This window comes from Cordyceps javanica, chromosome 3, assembly GCF_051103115.1.
Source record: "Cordyceps javanica chromosome 3, complete sequence".
NCBI classification, from domain to species: Eukaryota; Fungi; Ascomycota; class Sordariomycetes; order Hypocreales; family Cordycipitaceae; genus Cordyceps; species Cordyceps javanica.
The window spans coordinates 3,591,578-3,607,281 of NC_139297.1; the positions used below are offsets into that span (position 1 = coordinate 3,591,578).

The following is a 15,704-nucleotide window of genomic DNA, read 5'->3' on the forward strand; positions in this document are numbered from 1 at the left end:
CGGTTCCGTATCCACATGTCGAAGCATCAACTCTGCAACGTAGCCTCCACGAAGCACAACGCGACTTCTGGCGCACGCGACATCGGGGCGTTGGGCGCAAATATACAACTCGCATCCTTCAGTTTCCCTATGAAGGAAGCTACTCGCAGCCATGGCGCTTGATCCCGGCTCGAGAGCGTGGACCGGCTCTCCAGAGAGCTCTGGGCGAGATTCCCCCATCCCGCGTCAATGGCGCAACCAGCTTGGCGGGGGTATGCATGCGCCTCGTCTCACCAGCCAGGCACCTGTTCGCTGACATTCGAGGTAGAGGAAGCTCCCACGAAAGATAAAGCCTACCGAAGATACGCAGCGGGGGTGGAAAAGGCCCTGTCACTTTTCGAGACTGCCCTGGAAGAATGGGCCGACTACATTTCTTTCCTGAACAGGGTCCTCAAGGTATGTCGTAACTTCTAGGCAAGGAGTCAAGATCTGATGGTACTCCAAAGTCTCTGCAAGCGCGACCGCCCGCGAATACCACTATCCCAGCAAAAACTCTCCTATCCAAACGTCTATCGCAATGCCTCAACCCCACGCTGCCCTCCGGCGTCCACCAGAAAGCCCTCGAAGTCTACACATACGTTTTCGACACAATCGGCGCCGATGGCTTGTCAAGGGATCTCCCGCTTTACCTCCCTGGTCTTGCACCGACACTATCGTTTGCCTCGCTATCGGTTCGCTCGCCTTTTCTAGAGCTACTCGAAAAGTACTTTATAGGGCTGGACGCGCGGTCACTACGTCCCGCTCTGCGATCAATCATATTAGCTCTTCTTCCTGGGCTGGAGGATGAGACAAGCGAGGACTTTGACCGCACGTTGAAGCTGGTCGGGAGTTTCAAGAAGTCGATCCGCCCAACCGATAGCAAGGAGCTGACAGAGCATCACTCCGTTGGTGACGACTTCTTTTGGCAATGCTTCTTTTTGGCTTCCATCACCAGTCGTAGCCGGCGTGCTGGTGCTTTAGCCTACCTCATGAGGCATCTACCAACTCTTGGTCTTCCGGCCGGAGCCACAGAAGCCGAAAAAGGCAGCCAAGAACTTGCTACAATGGTAACATCGCCTGAGCCAGGGTTGCTGGTTCGATGCTTCGCTAGTGGCCTCGCGGATGAACAAGTCCTTATTCAACGCGGATTTCTTGATTTGCTTGTGTCGCATCTGCCTCTCAACTCAAAGGTCCTGCAAACCCGTGTCAAATCATCTGATCTTGAACTATTGCTAAAGTCGGCTGTCGGAGTGGTCATCAGACGAGACATGAGTCTGAACCGTCGCTTATGGGCTTGGCTACTGGGTCCTGAGCCTGCAGTCCCAGAAAACGAGCAAACACATGACGCCTCCAGCGGCCCGCCAGAGCAGCAACACGCCTACCTGTCTTCCAGAACCCAATATTTCGAGGAACATGGGCTTGCAGCACTGACGAGAGCGCTCCTCGATATGATCAAGGACGCAGAATCCAGTAGCGCCTCAGAACGTGCAAGGCCTTATCGGATCTGCCTATCTCTTATGGATAGATGGGAGATTGGTGGCCTAGTCGTCCCAGAAATATTTCTACCGATAGTCCAAAGTGTTCAGCGCTTCAAGAACAAAGCCCCATCTCCAGCAGAGTTCAAAGAGGTTCTGAAAAGCGCAAGCGTCTTCTTTGATGGCATAGAGAGTGGTCTCATTTATAGCGAGATCGTTGCGCTGTTAGCCAAAGCCATCGGACCAGGTAATTTGGGAACCAAGCAACGCAGTGAAAAGCTAGCACTGGTTAGCTTCATTGTCGCCAATTTCAATGTCAGAGAAGAGGAAATGGTGACTATACACGCGCCTCTGACTTGTCTCGCTGCCCTGTACATGCTCGAAGACCTACAAGAGAGGCAGGCAAAAGGCGGTGCGGGTTCGCTGGGAGTAGAATTGGTGAATGAAGTCTTGTCAATAGTAGCATCATTCTTGGATCTCATCCCAGAGCGCGCATTCCCAGCACCGGCAACGAAGGCTACTACAGAGTCCAAAGCTTTATCTTTGTCCAACATTGATCTCTTGAAGAGGATCCGCAACTTTTATGTGAATGAGCAAGGAAACTTGGATGTTTCACCAGCTCCATTCACTAGCGTTGAGTCTGGACAGCTTCTGATTCAAAGGGCTGCCAGAAACCTATACGATTATGGTGAACGACCTAGCCTCTCGACAGAAATCGAGTTGCGAGTACGAATTTTTTTACAGATGCTCACGAAGACCTCTAGGCAATACGAATTTGACGGGGGCAAACTTCTGTCGTTCACGCACCTCCAGCTGTCCGACGGAAAGCCCCTTCCATTTCCTACCTTTTCTTCAACCTTGACTTTAGTCAGTCAGCTGTTCTACACTGACAGGATAACGCTTCCACAGCTGTCTGATCTAATATTGCCTCTGGTTCGCCACGCTTGGTCGTATTTATCCGTATCCGAACCCAAATATCACGTCGAGACTGTCCGTTGCCTTTGGCTGCTGCAAACGGCCCTCACATTGGAACGTCGCGACATTGAGGCAGCGTTATCTACTTTGATAGTCGACAAGAAGAATCGTGACAATGCCGATATCGGACGAACTTTTGGGGTTCTTTGGTCGCATACCTTGCAGGACAATCAGGGGGAACGCCGTGGACCTAAAACGGCATCTGCAGTCGAGCTTCGCACAAGGCTAGCAGGCGCAGACTTTTATGAAGTCATGTTAACACAGCCTTTGTTTCTTGTCCTCGACGAGTTGATGGACGAAAGAACTCACTTGCATATGAATGTCAAGTCCTGGCTCAACAATATGGTTGGCATTGACAGGTATGTGCTAGCCACTCAATTTAAAGCAGCACGCTGACCCGCGAAGGCTTTTCCTTCTATTTGCCTCTAAACTTTCCGGCCTCCCCTTTTTAAGAAGCATTAGCAATTCTGTCGCAACTCACGAATTGGACATCACGTCACAGCAATTCTCAGAAAACGATGATCTGGATCTTTGTCTGTATTACCTGCGAACTATGCACAATGTTCTTGGTAGCACGGGTGAGGTGCCTTGGGCTATTATGGGTTCAAAACATATTTCCAATGTGGATGCGAAACTACATATCAGCAGTAGGTGTCTACGTCAATGTTGTCAACCATGCGCTAACATATGATAGCCGGTGGCGAAGGCACCGAAATGACGCTTCAAGAACTATTTTTTCGAATCTTGATTAGGTGCATAACTGGGGGCACTGAGACAGAAAGCCAAGGTCTTGTCGACAGGACCTGCCAACTACAAAGATATGCTTTGATGATTCTGCACCAATTTCTCGTTGCACCCCAAGCTAGTCGCCTATCACATTTTCATGTTGAGAATATTCTAATCGACAGACTCGGTAAATCCATTACCGGTTCTGACCCCTACATGCAGGTGCTTCTTCTGGATGCTGTATTTGCAGCTCTGAAGCTGCAAGAGCCCTCGGCACCTGAGCGCCCCCTCTCTGCAACGTCTGAGAGACACCACTCTTCAACCACTGATCTCACTCGACCTGGGAGGGTGTCGATATCGAATGCAGATAACCATCCACCTCAACATAGTCTACCTCCGCAGCTTTTGAAGTGTCTGCTTTCGGGTCTTGGTGCCCAAAATAGCCAACTCGTTCTTGATAGTTGGATTCACTTTCTGGGCCGTTGCCTCCCACTGTATGGCGGATCTATATTCCAGATTGTCATCCCGCTGGTTGAGACCCTCTGCAAACAGGTTGGTGCCACGTTTGCAAATCTGAGGGCTACATTTGGTCCGGCAAGTAGCAATTCTGGTGTACAGACTGCAGCACCGGAAACCACGCTGATCTACCTCTTGAACGGCCTGGAACAGGTCCTTGCTCGGGCACATGACCAGTTGCTAGTAGATGAAGCACGTGCTCAAGCAATAAAGGGCCCTGATCAACCGCAGTCCCTATTCGGCAGCATGGTTTCTGGTGTATTCCAATCCGACGCTCCGCAGGGCCGCAGCGCGACTGCAAACGACCGTCTTACTGTGCATCTTGCATTCCAAGATGCCGCCCGCATCTGCTACAAGATCTGGTCTTGGGGCCAGGGGGATGACGCTGCGGCTAGCGACGCTACTGCGGCCTCATCGTTCATGTATACGTCTCTACGGATGAGAAATCGTGCCAGAAGACTATTGGAACATCTGTTCACCGCCGAAACGCTAGAGTGTCTGGAGACTATTGTCGAGATTTGGAAGCAAGCTAGCTCTGATGGCCAAAAGTCGGAAGTCTTCAAATTTTTAGCTGCACTCGAGGCTTCCCGCCCACGGCAAGCAGTGCCCTCAATATTCAACTCTATTTATAGCCGCACGAACCCCAGCGCTCTGGAGGCTTCTCGTACATCAACACTGACTATATCGCTCGAAGACACGGACCTGGGCTTGTTCTTGGTCAAGTACGCGCAATCGCTCGACGACGATGCCATGGATGAGATCTGGCAGGACTGCATCATATTCCTCAAGGACATCCTCGCCAATCCGTTCCCTCATCGGCAAGTACTCCCGAGTCTGCTCGAATTTGCAGCCATCCTGGGCGAAAAGGTTGATAATACGAACTTTGGTGAGCAACGGAAGATGCGTCGTGAATTGGGCGATTTGTTCATTAGGCTTCTCGCCGCTCTGTTTACCACGCGACCTATTACCTTTGCCGAGGTGGCCTCGTCTAGCAACGGTACCACAGAGAAGGCTGGCAGAGGGGATGCCACAGATACGCGCGATGTCGTTGGCATTCTTGCCTCTGTCGTGCCCAACCTTTCCAAAGTCCTGCCCGAACCAGACAGGGTGCTGTCCGCCGCGGGCACCATTTCCACAAACGTCATCGGCCCTACGCTGCGCACCAAGACGTTTCCAGACTCGGTTACCCGCAACACGATGCGCCTGCTGCGCGAGCTGTCGCGGCTGCCGAACAACCAGCGGTCCTGGAAGAAGGACGTTGGGGACGCCTTCAACGACGGGCGCTTCTTTGGCATGGATTTGTCGCTCGTGGCCGACGACTGGCTGCCACTACTACGCCAGTGGACCACCGCCGACAAAGAGAGGCTACCAGAGATATTAAGCCGCATCGCGGCGCCAACAACGGCCGGCATCGTGTTCGGCGTCGGCGCGACGTCGGCGCGACTTGAGGCCGACCGCAGGACGCAGCTCAACCTCCGCCGCGCCGCGACGCTCATCCTCGCTGGCGCCGACGACGCGTTCGCCGCGGACCTCCCCGCCATCGTAGACAAGCTCGTGGAACTGCTCGCGGCGACCAGCACCTCGTCGCCGTCGTCGACGACGCGCGCCGACGTGTACATGGTGGTGCGCGCGCTCGTGCTGCGGACCGACCCGCTACACCTCGCCATGCTCTGGCCCATCGTCGGCGCCGAGCTGCACGATGCGCTATCGTCCGTCGCCGCCCCAGACGGCAGCACGGCCGCCGACACGTACGCCAACCCGGCCGTCCTCCAGGCCTGCAAGCTGCTCGACCTGCTCGTGTGCATCGCCCCCGACGACTTTCAGCTGCACGAGTGGCTCTTCATCACCGACAGCATCGACGCCGTCTACCGCTCCTCCTCGTCCCGCCCAATCGCCCTCGCCGATGAGCTCGCCGAGGATCTCGGCAGCGCCGCGGCCACCTCTACTGCTGCTGTAGCGGCGGCGCACCATCAGGACGGCGACGACGACGTCGAATACGCATCCGACAGCGCCAGCGCCCTGGCCGCGACGCAGCGCAGCCGCCGCCGCGTGCTCATCGGGCCGGGCGGCATCGCCGACGACGTCAGCCTCGAGCGCCGGGACGAGCTCGTCGCCAAGGTGCTGCGGCCTTTTTTCGGGCAGCTCAGCATATTCGCGTTTGAGTCGACGTACGCCATGGGCGCGCCAGACGTATCGGGTTGCGTGCAGAGCCTGCTGCGCGACCTCTTTGACGACAGGACCATGGTCAAGGCTCTGTAATAAAGAGGGCAAAGGGGAGCGACGAGCGCAATAAAGACGGGGCGCGGTGATGGTGCAATGATACGATATTTTCATGTAGATGTAGCAATGATGTAGTTTTCTTTCTTTTTGTCCTCTCTCTTCCTGGTGCTTCTTCTTTTCAATTAATTGTATGCATATGCCAAAACATTTCTGTGCCCTTGCTGTTGAACAGCATTATAACAGTATCTGCTAGTCGGTGTTTCATGTGTGTCCAATATTCCGGTATACGCCTAGTAACTATGTATTTGATCAACGCCACAGGTATTCCTCCCATCATCACACTCCTCAACGCCATTCTTTTGCCCCTCATTACACGCAATACGCCCGCGCCTTCCTCTTTATTTTCCCATCATTTCTTATTTTCTCTATTTTCTTTGAATGCTTCAATTTAAAAGAAACCAAGAGCATTGACGTCGGGACCCAAGACGCGAAGCAGAATGCTCTCAAAGGCGCCGCGCTCCATGGCGGCGCCAAAGGCAACGCAGCGGACCACACCTTTGAACTCGCGCTTCAGGGCCTCGAGTGTGGACGGCTGGAGCAGCAGGTCGACGGGGTAGCGGCCGGCGAGCTCAAACCAGGCCTGCACGGGCGCAATCTCGTCGCCGCCCGGGTTGAGGGACTGAGCGAGGCCGTGGAGGGAGTCGAGGGTGACGGTGGAGGAGGGCCACTGCAGCGTCGGGGAGCTGCGGAAGCGGGCGTTGAAGGCGTTGCGCTCGGTGTAAATGGACTCGGGGGCGTTGGCCATAAGGTAGGACGATGCCATGAGGGTGTGGCCTTTTTCCTCCTCCGTCTGGGCGCTGTGGTTGTGGCAGTCACCGATCCAAAAGTGGTCCCAGCAGACGTGCTCGAGGCTGGATAGTCAATTAGATTCTTGCCGACTTGTTTTCTTTTCGCGCAAGGTTTAGGTACGTACGCGAGAATGAAGTTGATGACGGTTAGCTCTTGGGCCGGTGTTAGTTGAATCTGGCCTTGCGACCATTGTGCCGAGGCTGGCCCTGTGTAGAAGCTGCTATTGGCCGAACTGGGGTTGACACTGAAAGAGGGTGTGCCCATGAGCTTATTTGGGCTAAGAGTGACGATGAAGTCCTCATCCAAGCCGAAGCTGGCAAGCGGGAGCAACTCGGCATTGTCCATGACAGGATACGCGGGGGTGTTTTGTTGCGAGTTGTCTGTGGGCTGTGCGTCGGAGAGAACAGTGGCAGCACTGGGGGATCCCGTGCCAGTCGAGAGACCCGGGGGGCTCGGGATACCGTTTTGTCCAAGAAAGACTATGATGTCGTCGTTTTCGCGCCGCAGGGCGGTGGTGTCATGTTGGGCTTGTGTAATGAGCTCACGGAGCTGGGAAATGTCCATCTCCAGCTGCTTGACGTAGTTTGCTTTGCGCTGACGATGCTGAATCTGGGCACGGCGGACCTGGGCCCGGCGAAGCTGGTTTTTGGATAAACCATCTTCGTTCTCTGGGCTCTTCTCGCCCGCCCCGGCTAATAATGATTTAGTCACTTGCTTGTCTCGTTGGAAGCGCTTCATTCTGGCAGTATCTCGAACAGCGGCGCTGGATATTATATATGGCATTATGATGAGGGGATTCTTGCGACAGAATAGTAGATAAAAGGGGGTATAAATGGTAGAGATGGGTATAAGTCATGGGCAGTGGAGTTTGTTGCGATGCAAGATGGCTGAGATGGAATCTTGGGGAAGCTTAGGCACGAGGACAGAGATGTATAAAGTAGGATTCCAAAGCATCGGCCTCGAAGGGACACGGGGCTTGCAGAGTTCAGGCTGCTTTTGAAATTATAAGCCCTCGACATGCAGACGGTGGCGGCGGCATCCTTTGATACAACAGCCAGGTGGGAGCGAGTGAGAGCTTGGGGGCGTCGTCCCAATGGGGAAATGACAAATCATGAGGCCCGCCTGGGACTCGGACATGACAAACTGGCAATCTAGGATCCATCGTTTCGGGGCTCAGAGGTTTTGGAGGGGCGGGAGTAGGGGGCATTGGAAGCTTGGATGCCGAAAATAAAACAAGCTCGAAACAAAAAAAAAGATGACAATAATAAAGCGATGGATGGAAACGAGAAATCGTGTTGGCATAATACTGTAGGTTGCAATGTTCCATTTGCAACGAACAGGGCGGGTGGGGGGGAGGGGAAGGGAAGGGCCTGGGAAGACTGGGTGCGTATTTATCAGTACTCACATGTGGACGTGGCAGTCTTGGATTTGGAACCGGATCGTTTATCTTTGGACTTTTCCTTGTCTCGTTTGAGGTAGGATAGGAAAGATGGGCGCTCGACGGAGCCCCCTTTCGGGTCCTTGTCCGTCATGGCGAACGAACAGAAGCAGCAACGAGACGAGAGCCTCTGGCGCTAGGTGGGGGACGAGGACGGCGAATGAGTCGGGGCGTTGCACACGCTTACTGAGTAGGCAAGGGAAGAGAGGGATAGACGTGTTGACGCAGCCAGTCAAATGCTCTTGGCCCGTCGGCTATCAGTATACGGCGAGGCGATCAATTGCGTGCCGATGCGTGCGTGCCTGCGTTGCGTGCGTGCGGCCAATGTCAAAACGTTTCGCTAGCTCGGTATCGGTTGGCCGTTTTGGTCCGCCGAAAGAGGGAGGGGAGGGAAGGGGGGGGGGAGGGTAAGGAAAGATTTGAGATATACAAGGCCAAACGTAACAGAGGAAGAGGAGTTGGTAGGATGATGAGGGACCTGGTAAAGCGGGCAAGTTCACTCGTCATTCCTAGTGATATGTAGAGGCGGTTGCCTGTTGTAGCCTAGCGGGGACGACCCCGTCGTTGTGCAGGAGCAAAAGCAGCGGGCAACTTTGCTAGTGTTTGGGCGCCGTCGTGATGGTTGGTTGGCTGGTTGACTGGTTGACTGGTTGGCTGGCATGATGGCTGGTGATGGGCGTCCACTTATTGTTCGAAATGGATGGGCGGCCCGTTGTAGGTACTCGCTACCGCGCGTTTGAGCGTGTCTGTCCGTCATCGAGGCATTCAACGTCTTCTTCTTTTTTCTGTCCTTGTTCTTTTCCAACTTGGTCACTGTAGATTCATTATGCGGCAGTCAAACGCCTCTTTTCCGGAACCGACTGACTCGATGCGAGAGGCTAGCTTGACTGTCCAAGCTGTGAGCGATGAAGAGCAAAAGAGAAGTAGGGGAGGGGGGGGTTACTTTTATTCCAAATCATCGACGGCCGTTTGTTTCCTCCACATTCAGGCGGCCCATACTCAGACTCATTACAGATCGGATTACTCAGTCATACCAAGGCCCCCCCCCCGGGGCTCCACCAACAGCACTTGGTGGCTGCTGCCAAAACCTATCAGATCTAACAACATGTACCTCACCCGCATAATTTCCACCTACTGCTACTTTCTGTCTTAGCATGTCCCCCTCCACAATTCCAAATCGCTTCAGCACAATCGACATTTCACCCAGCTGCTGTCTCAACCTTTTCATCTCCCAGCCCTGTCAGTTCTCAGTCTGTCATTATACAGGTAGACCTTTCCATGTGGCCTCTGTCCCCTTTCCTTCTTTGGCTTGGTGGCTTGGAATGTCTCTAGCTAAATTCTCTTGGGCTTCTCCAGCACCTGGCCCCGGTCATGACAATGCCGTCAACCTATCGACTTGTCACATAGGCTGATGGCGACATGTGATATGCAAAAGGAGGAACAAAAGGTAAACTAGATGAGGGAAACACACCGTGTGCTTTCCTTGTCTTGGTTCTTGACATGACCAAGACGCATTGCTGGCACTACTCAGTACCCATCGCACCTCGGCACATGTTAGCTGGATGATGATCCGTCAGCCATTTGTGTGTGCATGTATACTAACTTAATATCCGTACATTGATTAAACATGCACCTCGAGCAGCAGCTTCACCGCTTCTGCCCGACAGGAGAAGCAAATATACTCTTGAACATTTTCATAACCAAGACGACATAATTTTGTTTCGTCTCAGATTTCGAGTTTAATCTTTTGAACTGAATTTGTTTTTTTTCTTTTTGCCCCCCAAAGATGGCCTTCACTCCCTGCATACCTTGACACCGTTTGAAACGGGCATAATTCTCTTAAACAACGAGTCACCAACCAAAACTTGCCAGCGACACACGAAAAAAGTTTACGCAGTGTTTCTCTTTCCAGGTTGTGCAATTCACTTTCACATCTCAAACTTCAGCTGCAAACTCTTTTACCACTTTGTTTCCCGCCTCTTGTCTGTATTAGTAGCTCTTGGGTACTTGTTAGCTTCCGCCCTATCCCGTCAGCCAATCACGGCCCTCAACTGACCTCACGCGCATGCCTCCCTACCCTTTCCGTCCTGCGGCAATACTTACCTAGAAATGCGCATCATACGTTTGTTTGAGCCCGCGTGGGACATGTTGCTATGCTTCTCTGGTCGCATGTCTCGTCCATCGTACAGCGTCAACAACCGGCATCCCATTGCGCCTTGAAAGGGCAGCAACCCGAGCGCCGAGCGCCGCTACCTGTCTCAATTGCTAACCTTCAGTTTACCATTTGACTTTTTTGCAATTCTAATCTAGCTTTGCCTTGTTTCGGGAGGGGTTTGGGGGAAAAGGGATAAAGGCGTTTCCCTTCAAAAGCCGCATCATGTACCGTGGTAAAACCGCGCGCCGGGAAGCCACCCCGGCGGTCAGCATTGAGCACCGTCCGCCGCCGCTGCCCGTCAAGCCGTCGTCCTCGTCCTCGTCTCTCGCCTCGCTCGCATCGGCCACCTCGCGGCGCGTGTCCGAGGCTGGCCTCGCCGCTACCGCCGCCGCCGCCGCCGCCAGCAGCACGCTGCTGCTGACCCTCGACAAGGTGCCGTCCTGGTACGGCGAGAACCCGTACATCCGGACGGGGTACCGGCCCGTCTTCGCCGCCGCCGCGCCCTGCTTCCGCAGCTGGACCTACCTGCACAACCAGAGCGGCAACATCTACACGCACCTCGTCCCCGGCGTCGTCGCCACCCTCGGCAACGCCGCCCTCGCCGCCTACCTCTCGGCGCGCTACCCGGGCGCCACCCTCGCCGACCGCGCCGTCCTGCACGTCTACCTGACCGCCTGCGCCGCCTGCTTCGGCCTGTCCGCCGCCTACCACACCCTGCTCTGCCACTCGCGCGAGCTGGCCGACCTCTGGATCCGCCTCGACTACGTCGGCATCTCCCTCCTCATCATGGCCTCGTTCGTGCCGGGCCTGTACATGGGCTTCTACTGCGAGCCTGGGTTACTGTCTGGCTATCTTGGTGCTGTATGTCCCTCCTTTTTTCTTCATTTTTTTTTTTTACAATGCTAAGCCGCAATGCAGATTTTTGTCATGGGCGCGTTTAATTCCTATCTTTCACTCTACGGAAAAAATGACTCCAAAGACTGGCTCACGTCGAGATTGCTGCCGTTCCTTGCCCTCAGCCTGTCAGCTTTCATCCCCATTTTCCACGCCGTGCTGCTGTTTCCCTACGATCAGCTGCAGAAGCAGTCTGGCCTCAACTATTACTATCTCGAAGGCGTCTGCATGCTCACCGGCGTCGCGTTTCTTGTTGTAAGTTGCCTCCCCCCGCTTGGGCGTCAAGTCTTGACTCTCCTTTTTTTTTTCTCGAGAACCTGCTTTCTAAACAAGTAAAACGTCAGTCACGGTTTCCCGAGTGCTGGCTGCCGGGAAGATTCGACATTTGGGGCTGCTCCCATCAAATATTCCACTGCTTTGTGGTGCTGGGCTCGCTGAGCCACTTTGTTGGCATTCTGTCGGGTTACGATTACAACTATACTCATCCAAGGTGCGGAATTCGGCAGGCGGCCACCGAGATGTAGCATCGGGCGAGTACAGCAACTGGCGAAAAAAAAAAGAATCGGAACAGTAAACGAAATTATAAATGACCAGAAAAGGGTTCATTGGGACAATGATATGCACAAACATTGGCTTTTGGTTTAGGCAGATACATAGACGGCATCTTGCACTGTAGTCCTCTCATACTCTCAAGCATCGAGGATTTGTTTCTTCCGGTGCACTAGTCATGATCTTCCTCAGTCAAACCCGGGCAACCATCCATTTCTGCATCTGGATATGCCATCTTGCACCAAAAGCAATACCTATGCCGCTCTCGCAGGTGCTTCAGCAGTCGTTCCAACCGCTCGCGCACATCCAGGGCATCGAACTCGTCCAGCTCCGGGTCCTGCTCGTCCAGGTCTTGGGCTGTTGCGTACACCGTGCGGCGCTTGCCGAGGGCCGTCTTGTAATCCGGGTCGTCATCCTCCTCCTCGTACGTGGGCAGGCGGGACAGCGACTGCTCCAGGTCGTAGCGCATCCGCCGGTCGCGCTCCTTTTCCTCGCGGTGGCGCACGAGGCCGCGATAGAGTATGGGCACAGATTTCAGCGGTCTGGACGACATGGGCACCCTGCGGCCCTTGCTCCCCTCCTCCTCCTCCTCCTTCTCCTCCGGGGCGGATTCGTCGCCGCAGTCGTCGTGGGCGGCGGCGCGCGCCTCGACGTCGCGCTCCTCGTCCATGCGCTCGGCCAGGCGCTGCGCCGCAAAGAACTGCTTCTCGAGCCTGGCATCCTCGCGCTCCTTCCTGACGCGCTCGCGGTACTCGTCCGGGTCCAGCCTGGGCGCCTTGGCGTCGGGCGCGACGCCCTGCTCCTCGGCCGCCTCCCGGAAACGGCGCTTCTTCTCGGCGTCCATGCCGACGCCGCCTCGGTCGTCTTTGAGGCTGAGGTGGATGGGCTCCGTGCGGCCCCGAGACTTGCCGTCTTGCGTCTTCTTGCCCAGGCCGCCGCCGGTGAAGCCCATCTTGGCCATCATGGCGAGGCCCTTGCTCTTGTGGGCGCGCGGGTCATCGAGCATGGACGTGGCGAGCGCCCGCTGGCGCGCCGCCGCCTCCTCCTCGGCGATCTGCGCCTTGGACTTGATGACACCCCGGGCACGCGACTCCTTTTTCAGGCGTTGCGTGCGCTGTATCGAGGTTTCCTTGGCGGGCCGGGGGTCCTCAAAGGTCATGTTCATGTAGTCGTCTTCATCGTCCTGGGCCTCGGAGCCAGGCTGGTCGGTTGCGCTCATGGCGACATGCTGCGATTGGTCCTTTCTTATCGGCAGACAGTCTAGCACAGAATTGACCAATCTTCAAGATTGCCCTGCGATAATACTGGTAATGCGCGATTCATGGGGCAGTTGGCTGAAGCTCGTTGCACGGCTTGTAAGAAAGTCTTTTCCCAGGTTCATGCGTATTGCCCCACTTTGGTTCCTGCGACAGGTCCAGGGGTCGCCGAAGCTGCAAGCTGGCCGATTGAATAGGTGCCACCTACTTACTGGGCTTAGCGACACGCCACTACATAAAATTAATTCGGCTCGGCTTCGTGGTTTCGCTTTCTCCTTTTCAAAGTGTAACGACGACGCGGATTCCAGCAATTATCCATCTGCCTGGCCCGACTTGCCAGACTGGGTAATCATGAAGTTTTCGACTGTGTCGGTTGGAATTCTGGCTCTCTTGACGCCGTTGACGGCGGCATGGAGCAAGGAAGGTAAGCCGAGCATCCTCCCTCGACGACCTGCAGAAGCGGCCATATGTGCCTATCCCCAAGTCGGTCGCGCGACGTGCGGGAACGCAGGAAATGGCTCGCGAGGCTGGTCTCGCTAATGGACTCAATTGGTCAGATCGCGAAATTTTCCGCATCCGTGACGAAATCTCGGCGCACGAGGTCGACCCCGAGGCGACGTTTTATGACATCCTGGGCATTCCAAAGCACGCCTCGCAGGACACCATCACGCAGGCGTACCGTAAGAAGACGCGGGAGCTTCACCCCGACAAGGTCCGGCAGCAGCTGCGAGCCCGCAAGGGCAAGGACGGCGCCAAGTCGGCCAAGGCGCCGTCATCGTCAGAGATCAATGCGGCCGTGAAGAAGGCGTCGGACCGCCAGGCGCGCCTGTCACTGATTGCGGGCATCCTCAAGGGCCCCGCGCGGGACCGCTACGACCACTTCCTCTCCAACGGGTTCCCTCTGTGGAAGGGCACCGACTACTACTACAACCGTTACCGGCCGGGCCTGGGCACCGTCATCACCGGCCTGCTCCTGTTTACCGGAGGCGCGGTGCACTACCTGATTCTCTACATGAACTGGAAGCGGCAGAAGGAATTCGTCGGCCGCTACGTCAAGTTTGCGCGCAACACTGCTTGGGGTGGCAACATTCCCGGGCTCAACACCGAACCGGCGCCCGCAGCTGCCGCGCCCGCCGCTGAGGAGGAGGAGGATGCTGCCGCGCCGGTCCCTCGCAACCGCAAGGAGCGCCGCATGATGGAGAAGGAGACCCGCAAGGAGGAGGGCCGCCCGTCCAAGAAGAAGGACCGCAAGGCGCGCGCCGCCTCCAAGCCGTCGTCGCGCGATGCGTCGGTGACGCCTACAGGCGTCAAGAAGCGGGTCGTCGCAGAGAACGGCAAGGTTCTCGTTGTCGACTCTCAGGGCGACGTCTTCCTTGAGGAGCAGGATGAAGAGGGTAACGTGCACGAGTACCTCCTTGACGTGAGTGGAATTTTGAAACGTTGTAGATGGAGGCAAAAAGAAGATGCTAACGCGAGTGTACAGCCCGAGGAGCTGGCTGCGCCTACCTACAAGGACACGGCCGTGGTCCAGGTCCCTCTGTTCCTGTTCAAGGCCTCCATCGGCCGGGTATTTGGCAGCAAGGCCGGGGCCGAGACGGAGGCGGAGGAGACTGCGGACGACGAGTCTGACGTGGCGCAAAACACGCCCAGCACGGACTCTGCAGGCGAGGACTTTGAGGTGATTAGCAAGAGCACCGAGTCGCTGAGCAAGGCCAAGACGAGCGGTGCGCAGCAGGGTAGCGGCGGCAAGTCGAGCAAGCGCAAGAGCAAGAAGAGGTAAAAAAAAAAAGAGGAAGGAAGAGAGAGGAAGGGGGGGAAGAGAGAGAGAGTTGAAAATCAAGTGTGTCGGATAAAACAAGAAGGACGAGAAAGTAAACTGTCAGAAAATGAAGTCAAACAAAACAGAAAGAAAATGCCCCCCCAAAAAAATAAAGAGGTGGGAGGAGGCGACGGCCCGCGAGTCTGATGAAAGGAAGGATGAGACACTACGGACTAGAATGAAGCACTATACGGATGGCTGGCTGGTCATTGCACTCGGGCTGGTGTGGAGTGAGACGGAGACGGGCCGAGACGGGAGAAGATGCGTATCTTGGATTGTATCTGGTTTCTTTGGGGGAGGAAAAACAAGGACAAAAGTTGGGACAGTCGGAGGCTTATAGAGGAGTTTGTTTGTGAGAAGTTGAGATGGTGTTTGCAAAGTTTTGCTGTTTTTATTATTGTGCAGTTTGTACGGAGTAATGTGTATGTGTATGTGTATGTCTGTGTGTCTGTGTGTGTGTATGTGCGCGTACGACTGAAGAGTGCGAGGGCGGGCATCGGCGTGTCAATGTCGTGCATGCATGATCCAACGGCTGCCATTGTCAGGAGACAAACGAGTCTTTGCTGTGATTTATATCAAAATGTATATTTATTAGCGCGCAGGCAACCGACAAGCATGCGTGGAAAGTTGGAGCCGACATCTCAGACAGGGCGGACGAACGGGTGACGGTCGATGCGGCGATGGGCGATGGGCGATGCTATAATCGGTCCAACAAAGCAAATGTCATTGATCTTTTTTTTTTCTACAGGCCAAACGAAGTGCTTTGCTCGGCTCGGCGATTTGCGGAACAACCTTTTTTGCCTCGCACCCCCCC

General features: G+C 55.1%; 5 protein-coding genes across 5 annotated transcripts; 3 read left to right on the top strand and 2 right to left on the bottom strand.

The window, feature by feature from the left end:
• Nucleotides 1-151: 151 nt before the first annotated feature.
• On the top strand, nt 152-5,969 carry V2A60_005277 (Dopey, N-terminal-domain-containing protein; the record flags this gene model as incomplete). Its single annotated transcript, XM_083256589.1, has 6 exons — nt 152-251; nt 308-435; nt 486-2,219; nt 2,403-2,827; nt 2,874-3,115; nt 3,163-5,969. 6 exons carry the CDS (start codon nt 152-154, stop codon nt 5,967-5,969), a joined length of 5,436 nt encoding a protein of 1,811 aa, XP_083112715.1.
• Nucleotides 5,970-6,378: 409 nt separating this feature from the next.
• V2A60_005278 (bZIP transcription factor) lies at nt 6,379-8,311 on the bottom strand (the record flags this gene model as incomplete). The annotated part of the gene is made up of 3 exons (XM_083256590.1): nt 6,379-6,841; nt 6,904-7,471; nt 8,185-8,311. The coding sequence occupies 3 exons, from the start codon at nt 8,309-8,311 to the stop codon at nt 6,379-6,381; spliced, it is 1,158 nt and encodes a 385-aa protein (XP_083112716.1).
• Nucleotides 8,312-10,594: 2,283 nt separating this feature from the next.
• V2A60_005279 (hemolysin III family protein) lies at nt 10,595-11,790 on the top strand (the record flags this gene model as incomplete). Its single annotated transcript, XM_083256591.1, has 3 exons — nt 10,595-11,233; nt 11,291-11,521; nt 11,611-11,790. 3 exons carry the CDS (start codon nt 10,595-10,597, stop codon nt 11,788-11,790), a joined length of 1,050 nt encoding a protein of 349 aa, XP_083112717.1.
• Nucleotides 11,791-11,987: 197 nt separating this feature from the next.
• On the bottom strand, nt 11,988-13,034 carry V2A60_005280 (uncharacterized protein; the record flags this gene model as incomplete). The annotated part of the gene is made up of 1 exon (XM_083256592.1): nt 11,988-13,034. One exon carries the CDS (start codon nt 13,032-13,034, stop codon nt 11,988-11,990), a length of 1,047 nt encoding a protein of 348 aa, XP_083112718.1.
• A 388-nt stretch (nt 13,035-13,422) lies between these two features.
• Nucleotides 13,423-14,851, top strand: V2A60_005281 (uncharacterized protein; the record flags this gene model as incomplete). Its single annotated transcript, XM_083256593.1, has 3 exons — nt 13,423-13,495; nt 13,629-14,491; nt 14,555-14,851. 3 exons carry the CDS (start codon nt 13,423-13,425, stop codon nt 14,849-14,851), a joined length of 1,233 nt encoding a protein of 410 aa, XP_083112719.1.
• Nucleotides 14,852-15,704: the final 853 nt, after the last annotated feature.